Raw genomic sequence first — 15,833 nt, 5'->3', positions numbered from 1 at the left:
ACAAAGTTTGACTACAATGGATCAAGGTCAATGTTCAACACTGTCTAATGATTTACTTGCGATCTTGTGTGGACTCTATAAAGTTTTCCAACATTTCTAACCTTCTTCCCTTCTACAAATGACCAAAAAAATGTGTTTGTGATTCCTTTTGGGGAGTTTTACACTACAAAACAATCCCATAAACTCCACAATAAAAAATAGTCATTATCTATTTATTGTTTTACTAATTTTAGTCAATATTTATGTAGTGTATAATTGGTACTATACACAAATTATATATTGGTAGGCAACAAACTATTACAGTTAGGTAGGTGAATTTCTTTTAGCGGGATGGCTAAAAATATTAAGCCCCTGTGTTTTTCTTCTTCTGTAAAATCAATTGCAATCAATTTAACAACTTTAGGTTCTTGCAGGGAATTCGTTATGAAGTAGCTAAGCTACTACTAAGTGTGTCTTCATATTAGTGTTTTAGTACATGTTTATTGTGTGGTGCGAATAATATTAATATACTTTTTCATGTCTCAAATATCTTCGTACGTTGATATTTGGTGGGGAGTCACTAGGTGAGACATTCAGATTACTCTACAAATATTTTTTAGTAGTTGAATATAAAGAACTCCAATTTGATAAATATTTGAATTTCCTTATTTTTTGTATTTGCATCGTCATTTCTTCTAAATTTTTTTTTTTTGTAGATATCCATGCATGTCGAAAAGCAACCACTACTTTTCTCACAGTCGAGATCATGATACCCACTGATGAGATCAATTAAAAAATTAGAATTGGATAAAAAGTACACTAGTTCTTTGCCTCTTATCTCATAAACATAGCATGTTTGTCTTTAATTTGGAAGGGATTATAAAAAGAAAATTTAAAGAATGTATATTCAATATATAGGAAGTGGATGAATCAAAGTTCCAATAATTGAAAACCTAACTACTTTACGTGTCGAAAGAGAGCTTTGGAATAACAGTAAAATTGTTTAGTAGGATAAAAAGTATAGCAATTCTTACCCTTATCTTAAAAATAGAGCATATTTGTCTTTCATTATTTGGAAGGGAAAATAAAAGAAACTTAAAGAAGGTATTTAATAGGAAGTGGATGGATCAAAGTTTCAATTTTTAAACCTAACTTCATTATATAGTACTCATTGTTATAATATGGACAAAGCTTACGAAGTTGATCTGAAGAAGCAACTCATCTTGTATTGGTTCTAATATGGAGTAAAGAAAGACCAAACAGGATGAAATTATTGAATAATAATGACCTCTTGTCCTAAATATGAACTAGAGAATCCAATTTGTCTTTATTGCAACTATTTAAAAAAATATTGACATTTCTTTTAATCCGTCTTGATTTAATTAAACATGCTTTTATTTAGTGGCAAAGTATTTCTTATGTTAAACATCAAAATCAAAATATTTTTTTTGTCACTCGGCGTATCGTTAGCGGATTCGCGCCTCTTAAGGCTCATTAAAAGGGAAAACACTCCCTATCATCAGGAGTTTTCTACATTGCCAGGACTGAAATTCGATATCTCTAATTAAAGTTAGACTGATCGTATCCATCCACTACAATCTTGGGTGGTAAATAATTGTTTATTTGATTTTGCCTTTACGTGATATCTTTACAAACACACATTATTCAACGTTGGAGTAGCAGTAGAAAAAAAAAAACGCTGGAATATTAGTGTTTGTTTGAGTTCCATGAGATTAACCTGAAAATGCGGAGATTGAATTTCAATTTAATACTATCATTTTGTTATTTATTCTTCTATATATATTTTTTAAGGGGTAGTCGTAAACTAGTGGTAATATTAATTGTTATTTTTTTGGGCAGGTGGGGTAAGGGTCAAAGAGGAAGTTGAGGAACTGAAATTGTTTAAAAGGGTAGTGTAAACTACAAGGTTGGATCTAATAATGTCACACGAAGCTTCCAATTGATCATAATTGTTCCAAATCATGGACTAATTAATTTACTTCTAGGGTCAATGAAATCTCAAAATAAAAAGTCGAAGTGAAAGGTTATGAAAGTAGTTGTCAAAGCCATTCACACTAAGAGGTCAGATTTTGCAACAGGAAAATGAATTTGGGTAATTTCTGCAGTCACTTTAGACAAACTTCGAGTCTAGAACATAAACCAAGGTTATGAGAAAACTTGTGCATTATTTATAATCGGATTTAACGTATACACCGTAATACATACATAATGATAATGTAATTTTTTTTACATTATTTAGTGATAATATGTATTAACAAGTTCGTTATTCTTTTTACCAGGTTATCAATGTTTATCATAAAGATTCTTTCGTAATCTAATTGTATAAATATTTTTTATATTGTGTGTTAGGAATAGAGCTAAAGTTCTAGTTATGAGTTCAGCAAAATACAGTAACTTTGGCTAAAAATCCTCGTCTACTTAATATATATAAATGAATTTATCCAGAACCCAATAAACTACTTTTTAAAAAAAAAAAAAAAAAAAAAAAAAAAAAAAAAACCTATAAACTCAAAGTTTTCAATCCGTCTTTGTCATCGATATGTAAAACTTAAAATTGTTTATAATTACATCAAATGAAGCTTCCAATGGCTCATGACTAGTCCAACCATAGGCTAATTTACTTGTGGATCAATGAAATATCAATAAACAAAAGTCGAATTTGAAATATGGTCAATCTGACCAAAGAAGATAAAAGTAATTATTTAATTATTATAAAAACCATTGTTCTCGAGAAAAAAGAATACTAATAAAACTCATTGAAGCTAAACAAAGCTACCAGCAGCCAATTGAGACAAACATAGAGTCCAGAATATATATATAAGCCAAGATTTTCAACTAAATCCTTCATTCCCCATTGATTATCTTCTATGAAACTTCTCTCTATGCCTTATTTCCCAATTTCTACGATTTTTTTCTTCAACTTTATTTTTCAGTAAACCTCAACCTAGAAAATTCATAGACACTCATTTGTTGCACGTCACTTAATTATAATTAAGTGTTGAATTGGATTGAGGATATATATATATTAGTGAACCACTTCTAGTAATAAAGTTTACAAAAAAAGAAATATGAACATATTCACTGATTTTAATAGAAACATCGAGCGTGAGTTAGTTTTTCTCACTTCAAACTCTTTGGGAATTCTTCCATAACGAATTTAAATTTGAACAGAAGAAATAACCCCACAAAGATTTCATTCCTTTTATTTACCTATGGCTTGTGTTATATTATACCAATCTCAAGTAAAGAAAAGACCATACATAATATATCTAGAAATTGGAAAATGGGAAAAGGTTCAAATATACCTTACCTTGAAGTATTCATGAATTATCTTATTTTTGTCTTCCGTTTGCCTATCCATTCATGTTAGTTCTATCATTATCTTTCATCTCAAATATGTCCTTTCTTTAGCTCGACTTTGATATTTGCCATGATAGAGCCACACAAACAAACAAAAGATCCAAATTTATCCCTAAACCAATAGATTATTTATATTCCAAACAATTGAAATGTCCAAATATACCTTTGAATAATTAAAAGAAAAGGTCAAAATATAATCTCAAATGACTTTCACCATATCAATCAAATTAAACTCTTTTTTCCGGGTAAAAAATCGTTAGTTGGAGGGTAATACTTGAAACAAAAATAGCGGTAAAAACATTTATGAACCGACAGATAAATAAAAGATAACTATAAAACAAATTACGTACAAAATATTAGTGGTATTATTTTGACCTTTTCTCTTATATAGCATATAATATAAATATAATATAATATAATATCAAAAGGCTCCCATGACTCCACGAAGACTATCAACCGCTAAACCCGCCGTTTGAAATAAAGAATCCCAATATCTCCATTTTCACTGAATTTCCTGTCAAATAAGGCATCGTTTGGTGTACCCTCCAACTAAATTTTATAGTATTTTGTTTTGGTTAAAGTTATAAATTTATAAGCTCTTCATCTCAAATTATCTCTGTAGTGATTCTTAAAAATAGTTTCTTTTGTTATTTTAGAACTTTATTAATTATTATTTTAGAAATTTTATCGTTAATGGAGATATATACGTATATAGAAAAACATTTAATAGAGATAGAATATAACCTTTAATGTTAGGGATAGATTAATATTTCTTAGAGATATAAATCGTGAGATAGATAAAGTTAGAATAAAATACAATCCTCAAATTTAATTATTTATAAAATTATCAAATTAGGTGTTATTTTAATCATACGTATAAATACAAAATAGATGAGAAATTTAAGACGGATATGCCAGCTTCCGTTTTCCTTGATTTATTTAAAATAAATATATAACTTCAATCAAACGAAGCGCAAATTTAATCTCGAATTTATCTAAAATTATCAAATTAGGTGTTATTTTAATCATCCACTTTGGTATCTTATTGAACAATGAAATAAGTTAGTCCAAACATTATAATCCTAAAATTATATTTCGAAATAATTTAATCCGCGAATCAAACGACGGGCCAAAGAAAAACTGAATCAAGAACAACATAAAGAAAAAAAAAACAAGGCGTCCCTCTCAAGAAATCGTCAAATGCCTTTCTCTTCTAAGTTTTACCCAGTCTAAACCCCACGCCACCCCCACCCCCTACCCCACCACCCCACAAGATATATACATACATACAATATATATATATATATATAGAGCCTTGCACGTTCCTATAATAATCATACTAACTTGTTTCTCTCCAGTCACGTTTTCCTCTTACAGTTATATACTTTATTTTTTCCTCCATAATTTGAGATCCTTTCTTTACACAAAAGCAACTATATTCATTTTTTCTTCTTTCTCATTTTTGTTCAAAAATTTCATTATAGTTCTTTAAACCCCTTTGAATCATTTCTCTCATAGATAGAAGATCACAAGTTTATTTTGGTAAGTAAGTTTAAAGATTGAATATTTTTCTTTTTCATTTTTTTTTGTTAAAGATTCAATTTTTATTGGTATTTTTCAGTTATTTTTCTAATGGGTTGAGTGTTTGTGTTATATCTATTTAAGATTCTTTCTTTACACAAAAGTAATTAAATAGAGTTTTTTTTTTTTTTTTTGCTCATTGTTATTAAAAAAATTCACTGTAGTTCTTGAAATACCTTATAATTTCTTTGAATCATTTCTCTTATAGAACATCCAAGTTAGTTTTTTTTCTTATTACAGTTTGTTCAAGATTCAATTTTTATGTTATATTTTTTCAAAGTTTTGCTAATGGGTTGATTGTTTTCTTGTTTTTTTCAGGCATTTTGAAGGTCCCAAGTTTCTCTCATTTACAAGTTCAGCAAGTAAGGTTTTTTTTTTTTTTTTTTTTACAGTTTGATCAAGATTCAATTTTTATGGATATATCTTATAATTTTTGTTAATGGGTTGATTGTTTTGTTGTTTTTAGGCATTTTGAAGATCCCAAGTTCTTTTATTGGTAATTTAGCTTCTGGGTTTTCTTCCATTTAGAGTTCAACAAGTAAGTTCTTTTTTTTTTTTTTTTTTTTTTTTTTTTTGCAGTTTGATCAAGATTCAATTTTTATGGATATTTTTTCAAATTCTTGCTAATTGGTGATTGTTTGTGTTTTTAAGGCATTTTGAAGAACCCAAGTTTATTTTTGATAATTTAGCTTTTGGGTTTCTCCCATTTCAAGTTCAACAAGTTAGTTTTTTTTTTTTTTTTTTTTTTTTGTTGTAACAGTTTGATCAAGATTCAATTTTTATGGGATATTTTTAAATATTTTGGTAATGGTTGAATATCTGTGCTGTTTTTTAGGCATTTGAAGAACCAAAGTTATTTTTAATTTTTTTTTTTTTTTACATCAAGATTCAATTTTTATGGATATTTTTCAAATTTTTTGCTAATGGTTTGAGTGTTTGTGTTGTTCTTTATGTAGGAATTGTGAAGAAAAATGTTGGGAGAACTCCTCACAAGCAGTTTAGTGTAAGTGATGTGTTTTTTGTCTTTTTGTTTCTACTGTTTTGCTTTGATGATTCCTTCTGTTTTTCTGTCTTTTGGATTTTGTTGGCTTTATTGCTTTTGGTTTGTTATTGTTTGTATGTGGGGTTTTCGTGTATTTATTGAACTTTGCTTTGTAAAATTTATTTGCAGATTGGTTCTTGGATATGCATATCCTGCTTTTGAATGTTATAGGACTATTGAGAAGAACAAAGTTAGTATTGAAGAACTCAGATTTTGGTGCCAATATTGGTAATAGCTTTATTCTTTTACTCTTTACTCTTATATCCTACTTTTCACTTTGTTTTTAATTTGATACAAATTTATTAAGAAAGGAAAATATTTGAAATTTTTGGTCGATTTTAAACATGTCGTAAAAGTAGTGTTGTTATTAAAGCTTCTCATTAAGGAAATATAGAAACGCGCCATTTTCCTTTTTCTGTAAGGTCATATTTGGACATAATTGTTTCTCCCGAAAAATTAAATGCATGTTCAAATACAACCTCAACTTCCAAATACCATTTCTTAACTTCAACTTCAAAAACTCTTTTTTTAAATTTCAACTAAATTTATGTCCAAATGACTAGTAATAAAAAAATAGTGTCAAATAAAGTGGAAGAGGTGAAAGATTATTTTTAGTTTATCTTGGAGAGGTGGGGTTGTTAACTGAGGATGGGTTGGGGTGGCGTGGGTGTGAGGGGTTGAACCATCAAGAAAGCAAAGGTGGCAAAAAGGGTATTGTAGAAATAATTGGTTTTGAGTAGTTTTTTGGCATGTTCAAGCTTTGTTAGATTAATAAAAAAATGTCAAATTATTATAACTTTTAATCGAATGATTATTAAGGGGTTTCCCTTTGATAAACTTTAGGTCAACCAATGATAACCAAAAGTCTTTTCTTTAGTCCATAATTGACAGAGAGTTGTTAGCAATTTACAACTTCCCATATGAAAATGACATGTAGGCAAAGCACTATGAGATTCTAGAAAGTAAATGATACATACTTGGGTCTATTGGAACTTTATTCGTTTCTTGACCTGGTGCTTTTTTACTTGTATCTTAAAATCCAATCTTGAAAAAATTTGAACAAGATTGTAGGTGAACTGTTTCTTGATCTTTTTGGTCATCTAATGGTATATGTTTTGTCTTAGTTGGGACTTGATGATGATATCCACTTAAATCTTGATTAGTTCCTAATTTTTTTTTTTTTCTTGTTCAGGATCATTGTTGCTTTGTTAAGAATATTTGAGAGCATTGGTGATGTATGCATGGCATGGTATGAACTCAATAAACTTCTAGGCCTTCCATGTGATATATGAAATCTATGTTCTTTGAAGACTCTAAAATGTAGCCGCATTCGAATCGGATCCTCTAAAAATACAATACCCGACGATATTTTTGAAGAATCCGAACAACCAACATAGCATGAAACAATGATTTGCATTCTATTAAGAAAAATTATAATCGAACTCACACTTGTTGGTCAGAAAACTCTCACCGGTACCATTAGATTGCACACATTTATGGACTGCAATTTGCATAATCTTCTTGGCCTTCCATCTGATACATGAAATTAATGTTACTCAGACTCTTCAAAGATGTCTTCCGCACCCGTGTTAGGTCCTTCAAAAATGCAGTACTTTTGGAAGGTCCGTTACACACCGGTCGACAGTTTTGAAGAGTCCTAACATCATAGCATGAAACTACGATTTGTATTCTTTTTTAAAAAAAATAAAATAAAAATAAATTATAATTGAACTCACATGCCCAAAAGACTCTTACCGGTATCACTAGACCGTAAACCTTGTGATCTGCATTTTGCATTTGACCTTCTGTTTATGCTGTTATTTCAGGCTACCAATGTACAATGAGGCAAAATTGGCACTTATAATATACTTATGGTATCCAAAAACAAAGGGAACAGGATACATATATGATACATTACTAAAACCATATGTATCAAAGCATGAACCAGATATTGACAGAGGTTTTCTAGAGTTCAGAGCAAGGGCATTTGACTTGGCCATTTATTACTGGCAAAATTGCACTGAATTGGGACAGGCAAAATTCTTTGAATTGCTTGATTTTGTAGCTTCACCATCTAGAAGAAGTTCACAGCTCAGCTCTGAGGTACTTTTCTCATACATTATCTCCCTCCATTTAACTACTTAAATTCTTGATCATCATATTTTCTTGATTGGTGAATGTTTTGCATGTAGATTAGTCTTTTTGAAAGCTTTTCTAGAGTTCTACCTTGACCGTTTTAATTAACCCAAAATCTAGATTTCGAGAAAATAAAGGATTAAGAAAGTATACGTAACCGACCAACACGTAATTAGAGGTCTCAAAGTCTGTACTTGCAGCTAGTGTTTAAACCAAACCAATATGTACAAGCCATTTTTCTTTTGTATACACCTTTATATGGATTGTCGCCTTGATTTATATTTCTTAAGGTTGACATACTTGGCTTGGTATAAACACTGCGTATGAATAAGTGTTTTATGTAAGATTCCACCCCAGGGCGAGAATTGAACCAATAGAAAAAAATGAAAACAAATTGAGCGAAGGGTAAGACGGTAGGCTGGGATGAATTAGAGAAACATTAAGAAATAACCACTTTTATGTTCCTATAATTGAAAAATAGTCACTATCTTGGAATTTTCAATATACATAAGGAAAACTCTAGGAGAGTGGCTATTTTTAAAAGATAGGACCGAAATATGATCGCGTAGGCTTATTTCGCCTATGAATTCTGTATTGGACTCCAAGAAGTCTACTTGTTGGGCCTTGAAATAATATTGGGCCGGTCCAACTTCCTTTCGAATTTTCATTTCAAAGTGGATTATAGCTTAGGTCCATACTTTTTGATTTCCCTCATTTCGAGTTTGCTTCTTGAGACAAGATATATATTCTTCTTATCACATTGGTATAAGCAAGATTCGTTACACACTAAATTTGATCTTCCTATTATTATGACGTTTGAATTCTAAAAACCATCTTCATTGGTATAACCAAATTTGGCATTATTATGTGATGGAAAAATGAGACTTTTATACTAGTCCTTGAGATCCATATTCCTAGGAATGTTCATACTGTGCCCAATCCCGAAATTTCAAATTGCACAAATAAAATAAATCCATGCTTATTCCAGATTGACCCGTTTGAAATTTTTTTAAAGACCTGACCTGCGTAACGCACCTAAGTTTAACCCATCCATTTATTAACTCAATCTTGATTCATTCAATTCACCTCATCTAAGAGTTTGACTTATTGGGGCTAATACTTATTCCGGATTGATCCATTTGAAACTTTATTAAAATTGTTATTTTATTTTATGTGTTATATTAATAATAAAGGTAACAAACTAATTATAAGCAAACAAATGAAAAAAAAATTAAAACTTTGTAAAGTTGGATGGGTTGGATAATAATCCAAGGTTTAACTCAACTCATCTTGATCCAGTCTTTTCTAGCGCAAATAATATTTAATCGAGTTAATAATTAGTTCATTTATTATCTAATCCACTTCAGACCTGCCCAAACTTAATTTAACTCGCCCATTTGACACTGCTCACTTCTAAAGTTGTAATTCATGATCTTCAAATGGGTGAGGTGCTCGAATGCGACTTTTAATGTGACAAGTTCTGTTCAAACGTGTAGATCACGGATTGGCATATTTATTTTAAAAATGTGAAATAAAACGATACATGAAATGAGACAACAAAACTTAAAGGCTGATTGTAAAATACAAAGACTATAGTTCAAGATTTTATAGCTTATTTATGGACGAATCTTCATATTAAATTATAAGGAACCATCCTTAGGGATTAAATGAAAGAAAAATAAACTTGTTAATAATGAGACAATCTTACACGTTTCAAGTTTCATAGGTTGTTCATATAATTCTTTATTCTCAACCAAACAATCATACAATTCTATGAATACCAACAAAAATTATTGACCAATCATTCATCACCGTTCCTTTAATAACCACTTTATTTCGCACTATCACTATCATCAATTTTGTTATTTCCTCGTTACTTCCTCTATTTCAATTTGATTGGCATATTTGTAGTGAATTGTCAAATATATCATACTCCCTATGTTTTAATTTATACATTTTATTTTTCTTTTTAGTCTTTTAAAAAAGAATGTCACTTTTTATATTTAGTAATATCTAAGTTTAACATCTAACATTTCATGTTTGATACCGCAAGATTCAAATAACATTCTGGTATATCACAAACATCTTAATTTTAAGCTACAATATGCAAATCTTTTTACCTTCTTAAAATGTGTGTCCAGTCAAACTAAAACACCTAAATTGAAATCGAGGGAGTAATATTTATGTGATTATGATTTATGGTGACGGTTGACTAACTTATAAAAACTTTTTAGTTTATTTAGGTGTTTAGTAAGAACCAAAAGTGCTTATAAGTCAAAACCAATCAAGAGTTATAAGTTAGTCACTCCTAACTTACTATTCTAGAGCTTATATTTAGCCCTAATATATCTTCGTAATCTCCAATAAAACTCTTCCTAAAACATAATTTGTAATTATCTTTTTGCTATTTTTGTCATTGTCATTTTATATAAAAAAAATATTTTCAAATTTATATTTTTATAATTATTTTCAAAGACATTCCAATCATTTTAATAGATAAGATTTATTCCCGGTTTTAGTACATCCATCTAAACACGTACCTGCTTATTTATTATATTTTCTCTTATATATAAATCCGTAATGTTTTAAATATTTGATCAATTCTTGCAGCAAAGAAATGGTACTGACCATTCCCGCAGACCGCCACCTCCTTCGGCCCCACCAGCACCACCATCATCGTCGTCCTCCTTCGGGTTATTCAGGAGGAACAAGGCACCATCCGATAGGCGGCAGCCACCACAATCGCCACGGCGGTCCATCTTTCATCCTTCTAAACCGGAAACGGTTCACGTGCACCCGGAGGATCTTTACCTAGACCCGGACTATCTTGAACCCGGTTCAGATGGCCGGTCCAAATATAGGCGCTCCAACTAAGGGCATCAGTTAGTCAATCAATAGTTTACTAGTACTAGAAATAGTAACAAATTGGTTTACTAGAAATAGTATAAGAATTTTGTACATTGTAATTTGTAAATAACCAAAATGGAAGAAAAACACTCAGATTTTTTTGAAATGTTTTTTTTATTGAACTTTTTTCCTGCTCCATTTGTTTTTGAATTGTTTCATTTTTTTTCCAGTTTTTCTTTTAACAGTTTTTCTTTAATATAACATGAGAAAAATGAAAAGCGTTGTACATTTATGACACTATAGGCGCTCCATCTAAAGTATCCGTTAGCCAATCAATAGTGTACTTACTAAAAAAGTTGGGAACTTGTGGCCGCTACTGGCAGGGGCGAATTTATATAGAAAAAGTGAGACAATGGGTCACATGAATTCATAATCACCCGATTAAATTCGATATATTATGTATATAATTTTTATGATATAGCTAATATTAACTGAAGGAACACATGGTCAAATAAGATTAAATGGAGCACTAATTAAGTGTTGGGTTTAATCCCTTAAAAGTTGCGAGATCGAACCCACTAAATACATTATTAATTCTTTTTTAAAAAAGAATTCTAAGTAGCCTTTAAACGTTTTGCTGGCCAATTTGATGTCACTATACAATGGTGAACCCATTATCTTAAAATGCTGAATTTGCCTCTGCTTCTTGGGTACGCTCTAAACCCTGCTCCTAATGAAATAGCATATAGAAGATGTAAACCGCACTAGCAAGCCCGGTCAAGACGAGCTCAGACTGGAGAAGATTGTTAGTGACGCGAATTGATCTTCTCCCTTATTGAAAATCACTCGCTGAACCAACTCAGCCACCCTTTTAGGAGTTTTACATTGTAATTTGTAAATAACCAAAAATGAAGAAAAAAACACTCAGATTTTTAAATACATTTTTTTATTGAACTTTTTTCCTGCACCATTTTTTTTCCACCTTTTTTCTTTAATATAGTAACACGAGAAAAACGAAAGGCGTTGTACATTTCTGACCCTACTTTTATATTTTAAAAACTAGAAGTTGACAATTCGAAAACGGAATAAATTCTATATATCTGGTCGAGTCGGTGACCTCCTAATCCGAAACGCACTTAAGTAACCAATCAACACCACTAGTCAAAGGTCAGCAAAAAATAAGAAATTTGTGCATTGTAATTTGTAAATAAACTAAAAAAGAAAAAGCATTCAGATTTTAATTTTTTTTTTTATAGATAATATTTTTCCTTCTCCACTTGTTTTGAATTTTTTTTTTTCCCCACCTTTTCTTTTACATTTCTGACCCTATTAATTAAACATTTTAAAAACTAGAAGTTTAACACTTCCAAAATGGAAATATACACTATATACCGGGTCGGGTCGGTTATCTGGAGCTCCGGATCCAAATAGCACGCAGCAGCCAATCAACACCTCTTGTGGAGCCAAAAAAAGAAATTTGTACCCTGTAAGTAACACCCAAAAAAAAAAAAAAAAAGCACTCAAAATTTTTAACTTTTTTTTATTGAACTTTTTTCCTGCTCCATTTGTTTTTAATTTTTTTTGTGATAACATGAGAAAAATAACAGGCATTTTACATTTATGACCATATATTCTGTATGTCGGAACGGGTCGGGTCGCTATCTGGAGCTCCGAATCCGAACCGCACGAAGCAACCAATCAACAGCTCTAGTTAACGGACCAAAAATGAACCGATCAACAAACTCAATAACTCTAGCGACCGGATTATTAACCGGTGACCGGTAAAACAACCGGCTGAACAAATTCCGTCCATCGGAATCCGGCGAAGTAGACATAGGCTGTAAATAAGCCCAAGCAGCTTGCTTAACCAAATGATTCCTAATCGAGATTTCGGAACCACCAGCGGATTCATTATTAGGTCTAGGTGAATTAACGGTTGAAAGCGGCGGCATTAGATCTCTTAAGGAAGTATACGATACAGGCTTAATCGAAAACAACTCATAATCCGAATTCGTTGATGATGATGATGATGATGATGACGTGGCGGTGGTTGACGGTGATGATTGTAGGTTGAGTTTTGTAGGGAGGATAACGGAGTTACGGCGGCGTAGGAGAGGGTTTTCCGGTGTGGTTGAGTCCATGGAAGACATGGCTGAGGTTTAGTGAGAGAAGGTTCTAGAGAAAGAGAGAGACAGTGGCTAAGAATGAAAGGAGGAGTGTATGAGTTTGGTGTGTGGGTTATATAAGAGAGAAATTTGGACTAATAATGTAATTACATATAAATATCTAGTATAATCAGATTACTTAATTATAAAGCTAACTACAGATAAAATTTTATTATTATATTAATAAGCAATATAGTGAGAATTGTGATTAATCAATGGATATAAAATCACAAAGGGATCGTCTGATAGCTGGGTTAGAAGTTAAGTTATTCATGTATTGTTGAATCTTGCATGAGTAAGATCATATTCGGTAGCATTTTTTTACTATGTATAAAAATCAACACACCTAATATGGTGTATGATTTGCAATTTTCGGAAACATCCTCACTACCTACTAAAGTAGAGGTAAGTTTTGCGTATATTTTACTCACCCCAAACCTCACATTGTGGGATTAATAATTTTTATATTTTAAATGAGTTTTTTAAGATAAATACAAAGTTTGAACTAGAACTACCTGATTCGGCCTATCGCAAATCTTAATCTCTGACTCCACCCCTGTGTATAACGTCTAGAAAAAATAAACAATAAATTCAGCCGGTTTTGTGTAAAAATCCCAAATTTTTATAGATTACTTTTCTATAAAAGTGAATATTTATTAATAGGATAATGATACAAAAAAGGTCACGTCACTCATTCAAGTATAGTCTTTATCATTTTGTTTTCACTAACCAACTTCTCAAAGTGATTGTGAATTAACGTGTATTCTGTACGTTACAGAATCATCTTATTGTCAGAAATAATCATCATTGCATTTTGTAAAGAAAAAATGAGTGCCTTATTGGTGTTAAAAAAAACAAATTATATTGATTAAGTTAAGTATATACAGAGAGTATATACTTGATGACGCAGCATCTACGTGATTATAAAAAAAAGACAAATAGAGAAGTAATTCATATAGTGAATTTTGGTTTGTTGGAGTAACGCAATTATTGACGTATATTGTCACTATCTTTTAACTTAATTGGTCTGAGGTTTTTGCTGGTCTTTTGTCTTTCTTTATTTTTCTATTTTATTTATTTTATTTTTCTTTAAGGAATGTCTTTAAATGAACTCTTACTTGTGACCTTCTTTTATGTTATTGATTTCAATTACGGCAAGCTATTAATTAATCTCCTTATTAGTGCACTTATTTCACCTATAGTGATTGAAGTAGATCCTACAAATCTTCTCTTAAAAAATAAAGTAGATTTTTAATGATAGGCAAAAATTTAAAGAATTAACCTAAATAATCGTTATTCAACTGTTTAAATTAAAAATAGCTAGTGGATAATTTAAAAAGTAAATAGTGACTTCCACCGGCCATTTGTGGAAAGATCACAAAACTTTTATCGATTACGTTAGTGGAAAAGTGAAAATTAATAAGAGAAAGATACAAAAAAGGTCACGTGACTCATTCGAGTCTAGTCTTTATCATATTCTAATCATTTTTGTTTTCAGTAACCAAACAATAAGATTACTTTGGAACTAACTTCTCAAAAATGATAGTGAATTAACGTGTAGTTTATACGTTATAAAAAGAACTCATCTAACTGTCAGAAATAATCATCATTGCACTTTGTCTAGAAAATTGTGTGCCTTATTGTACTAATTATATTGATTACTAGACGGCGTATACCTGTGCACGAGCTCAATACTTTGGATTATAATGTATATATATATATATATAATTGTGTTTGGATAGTGATAATATATATACATATGTTACATTGCTAATAAACATATATAAGTTTGTACTGTTTTTATGCGCACACACACATATATATATACACACTATGCTCAAAACACGATTAATATATACACACTGTACAATAATTTCATTTGTTCCCATTAATGGGTTGATACGCATATAGCGATGAATCCATCATTATTGACTTAACGAGAATACTTTAAATTACCACGAATATTATTTGATTTTTTTAATATAGGGTACAACTTGTTTTTTACATTATTAGTTTAGTACTGTTTTTATATATATATATATATATATATATATATATATATATATATATATATATATATATATATATATATATATATATATATGTATTATATATATATATATATACGTATATATATACATATATACATACATATTATGTTAATCGATTAATATATATGAAGTTTGTGCTCCGTATTATTATATTAATGTTTCTTAAGAATCCAAAGTCTGCAAAATTTATTAATACTTTTTAAAAAGAAGCTTATTTAAAGGAAAACTATTCCTCTCTTGAAATAAAACAATAGCAATATTTAAGCATCAATTGATACTTTCAATTTTAATTCGATTAATTTAAAGGTGTAAAATACTTATTATTTTTTATCAAATTTTGATTTGGATAATTCTAATTCAAATTGTTAAATTAATTTTACATGTTTAAAACAAAACAAAGTAGAAATTTGATAAACACGATTAATATAACATTGTAGTTTGTGCTGGGATATCCAAAACTTTATTATATTATTGTTTGCTACGTATACAAAGTCTGCAAAAATTTATTAATACTTTTTAAAAGAGAAGACTTGTTTAAAAGGAAACTATTTTCCTCTCTTTAAGATAAAACAATAGCAATATTTAAGCATCAGTTGATACTTTCAATTTTAACTCGATTAATTTAAAGGTGTAAAATACTGATTATTTTTT

At 30.1% G+C, this 15,833-nt stretch overlaps 2 protein-coding genes across 5 annotated transcripts; one reads left to right on the top strand and one right to left on the bottom strand.

Moving 5' to 3' along the window:
* The first annotated feature begins 4,693 nt into the window (after nt 1-4,693).
* Nucleotides 4,694-11,164, top strand: LOC132032833 (putative HVA22-like protein g). Of its 4 annotated transcripts, none has more exons than XM_059422592.1 (9): nt 4,694-4,902; nt 5,260-5,303; nt 5,408-5,479; nt 5,593-5,662; nt 5,898-5,944; nt 6,113-6,211; nt 7,176-7,232; nt 7,810-8,086; nt 10,730-11,164. In XM_059422592.1, exons 5-9 carry the CDS (start codon nt 5,913-5,915, stop codon nt 10,991-10,993), a joined length of 729 nt encoding a protein of 242 aa, XP_059278575.1. In that variant the 5' UTR covers nt 4,694-4,902; nt 5,260-5,303; nt 5,408-5,479; nt 5,593-5,662; nt 5,898-5,912; the 3' UTR covers nt 10,994-11,164. The 4 variants fall into 4 exon arrangements, with proteins under 4 accessions (XP_059278575.1, XP_059278574.1, XP_059278576.1 ...); XM_059422591.1 differs by having other exon boundaries at nt 5,408-5,483; nt 5,612-5,662; XM_059422593.1 differs by lacking the exon at nt 5,593-5,662 and having other exon boundaries at nt 5,408-5,437.
* A 1,365-nt stretch (nt 11,165-12,529) lies between these two features.
* Nucleotides 12,530-13,182, bottom strand: LOC132035200 (uncharacterized). Its single transcript, XM_059425486.1, has one exon. It carries the CDS (start codon nt 13,114-13,116, stop codon nt 12,625-12,627), a length of 492 nt encoding a protein of 163 aa, XP_059281469.1. The 5' UTR covers nt 13,117-13,182; the 3' UTR covers nt 12,530-12,624.
* Between the last annotated feature and the right edge of the window lie 2,651 nt (nt 13,183-15,833).

The sequence above is a fragment of the Lycium ferocissimum genome, chromosome 10 (assembly GCF_029784015.1).
Source record: "Lycium ferocissimum isolate CSIRO_LF1 chromosome 10, AGI_CSIRO_Lferr_CH_V1, whole genome shotgun sequence".
Lineage (NCBI taxonomy): Eukaryota > Viridiplantae > Streptophyta > Magnoliopsida > Solanales > Solanaceae > Lycium > Lycium ferocissimum.
Note: the sequence above shows the minus strand (reverse complement) of the source record. Positions and strands in the feature narration are given on the sequence as shown.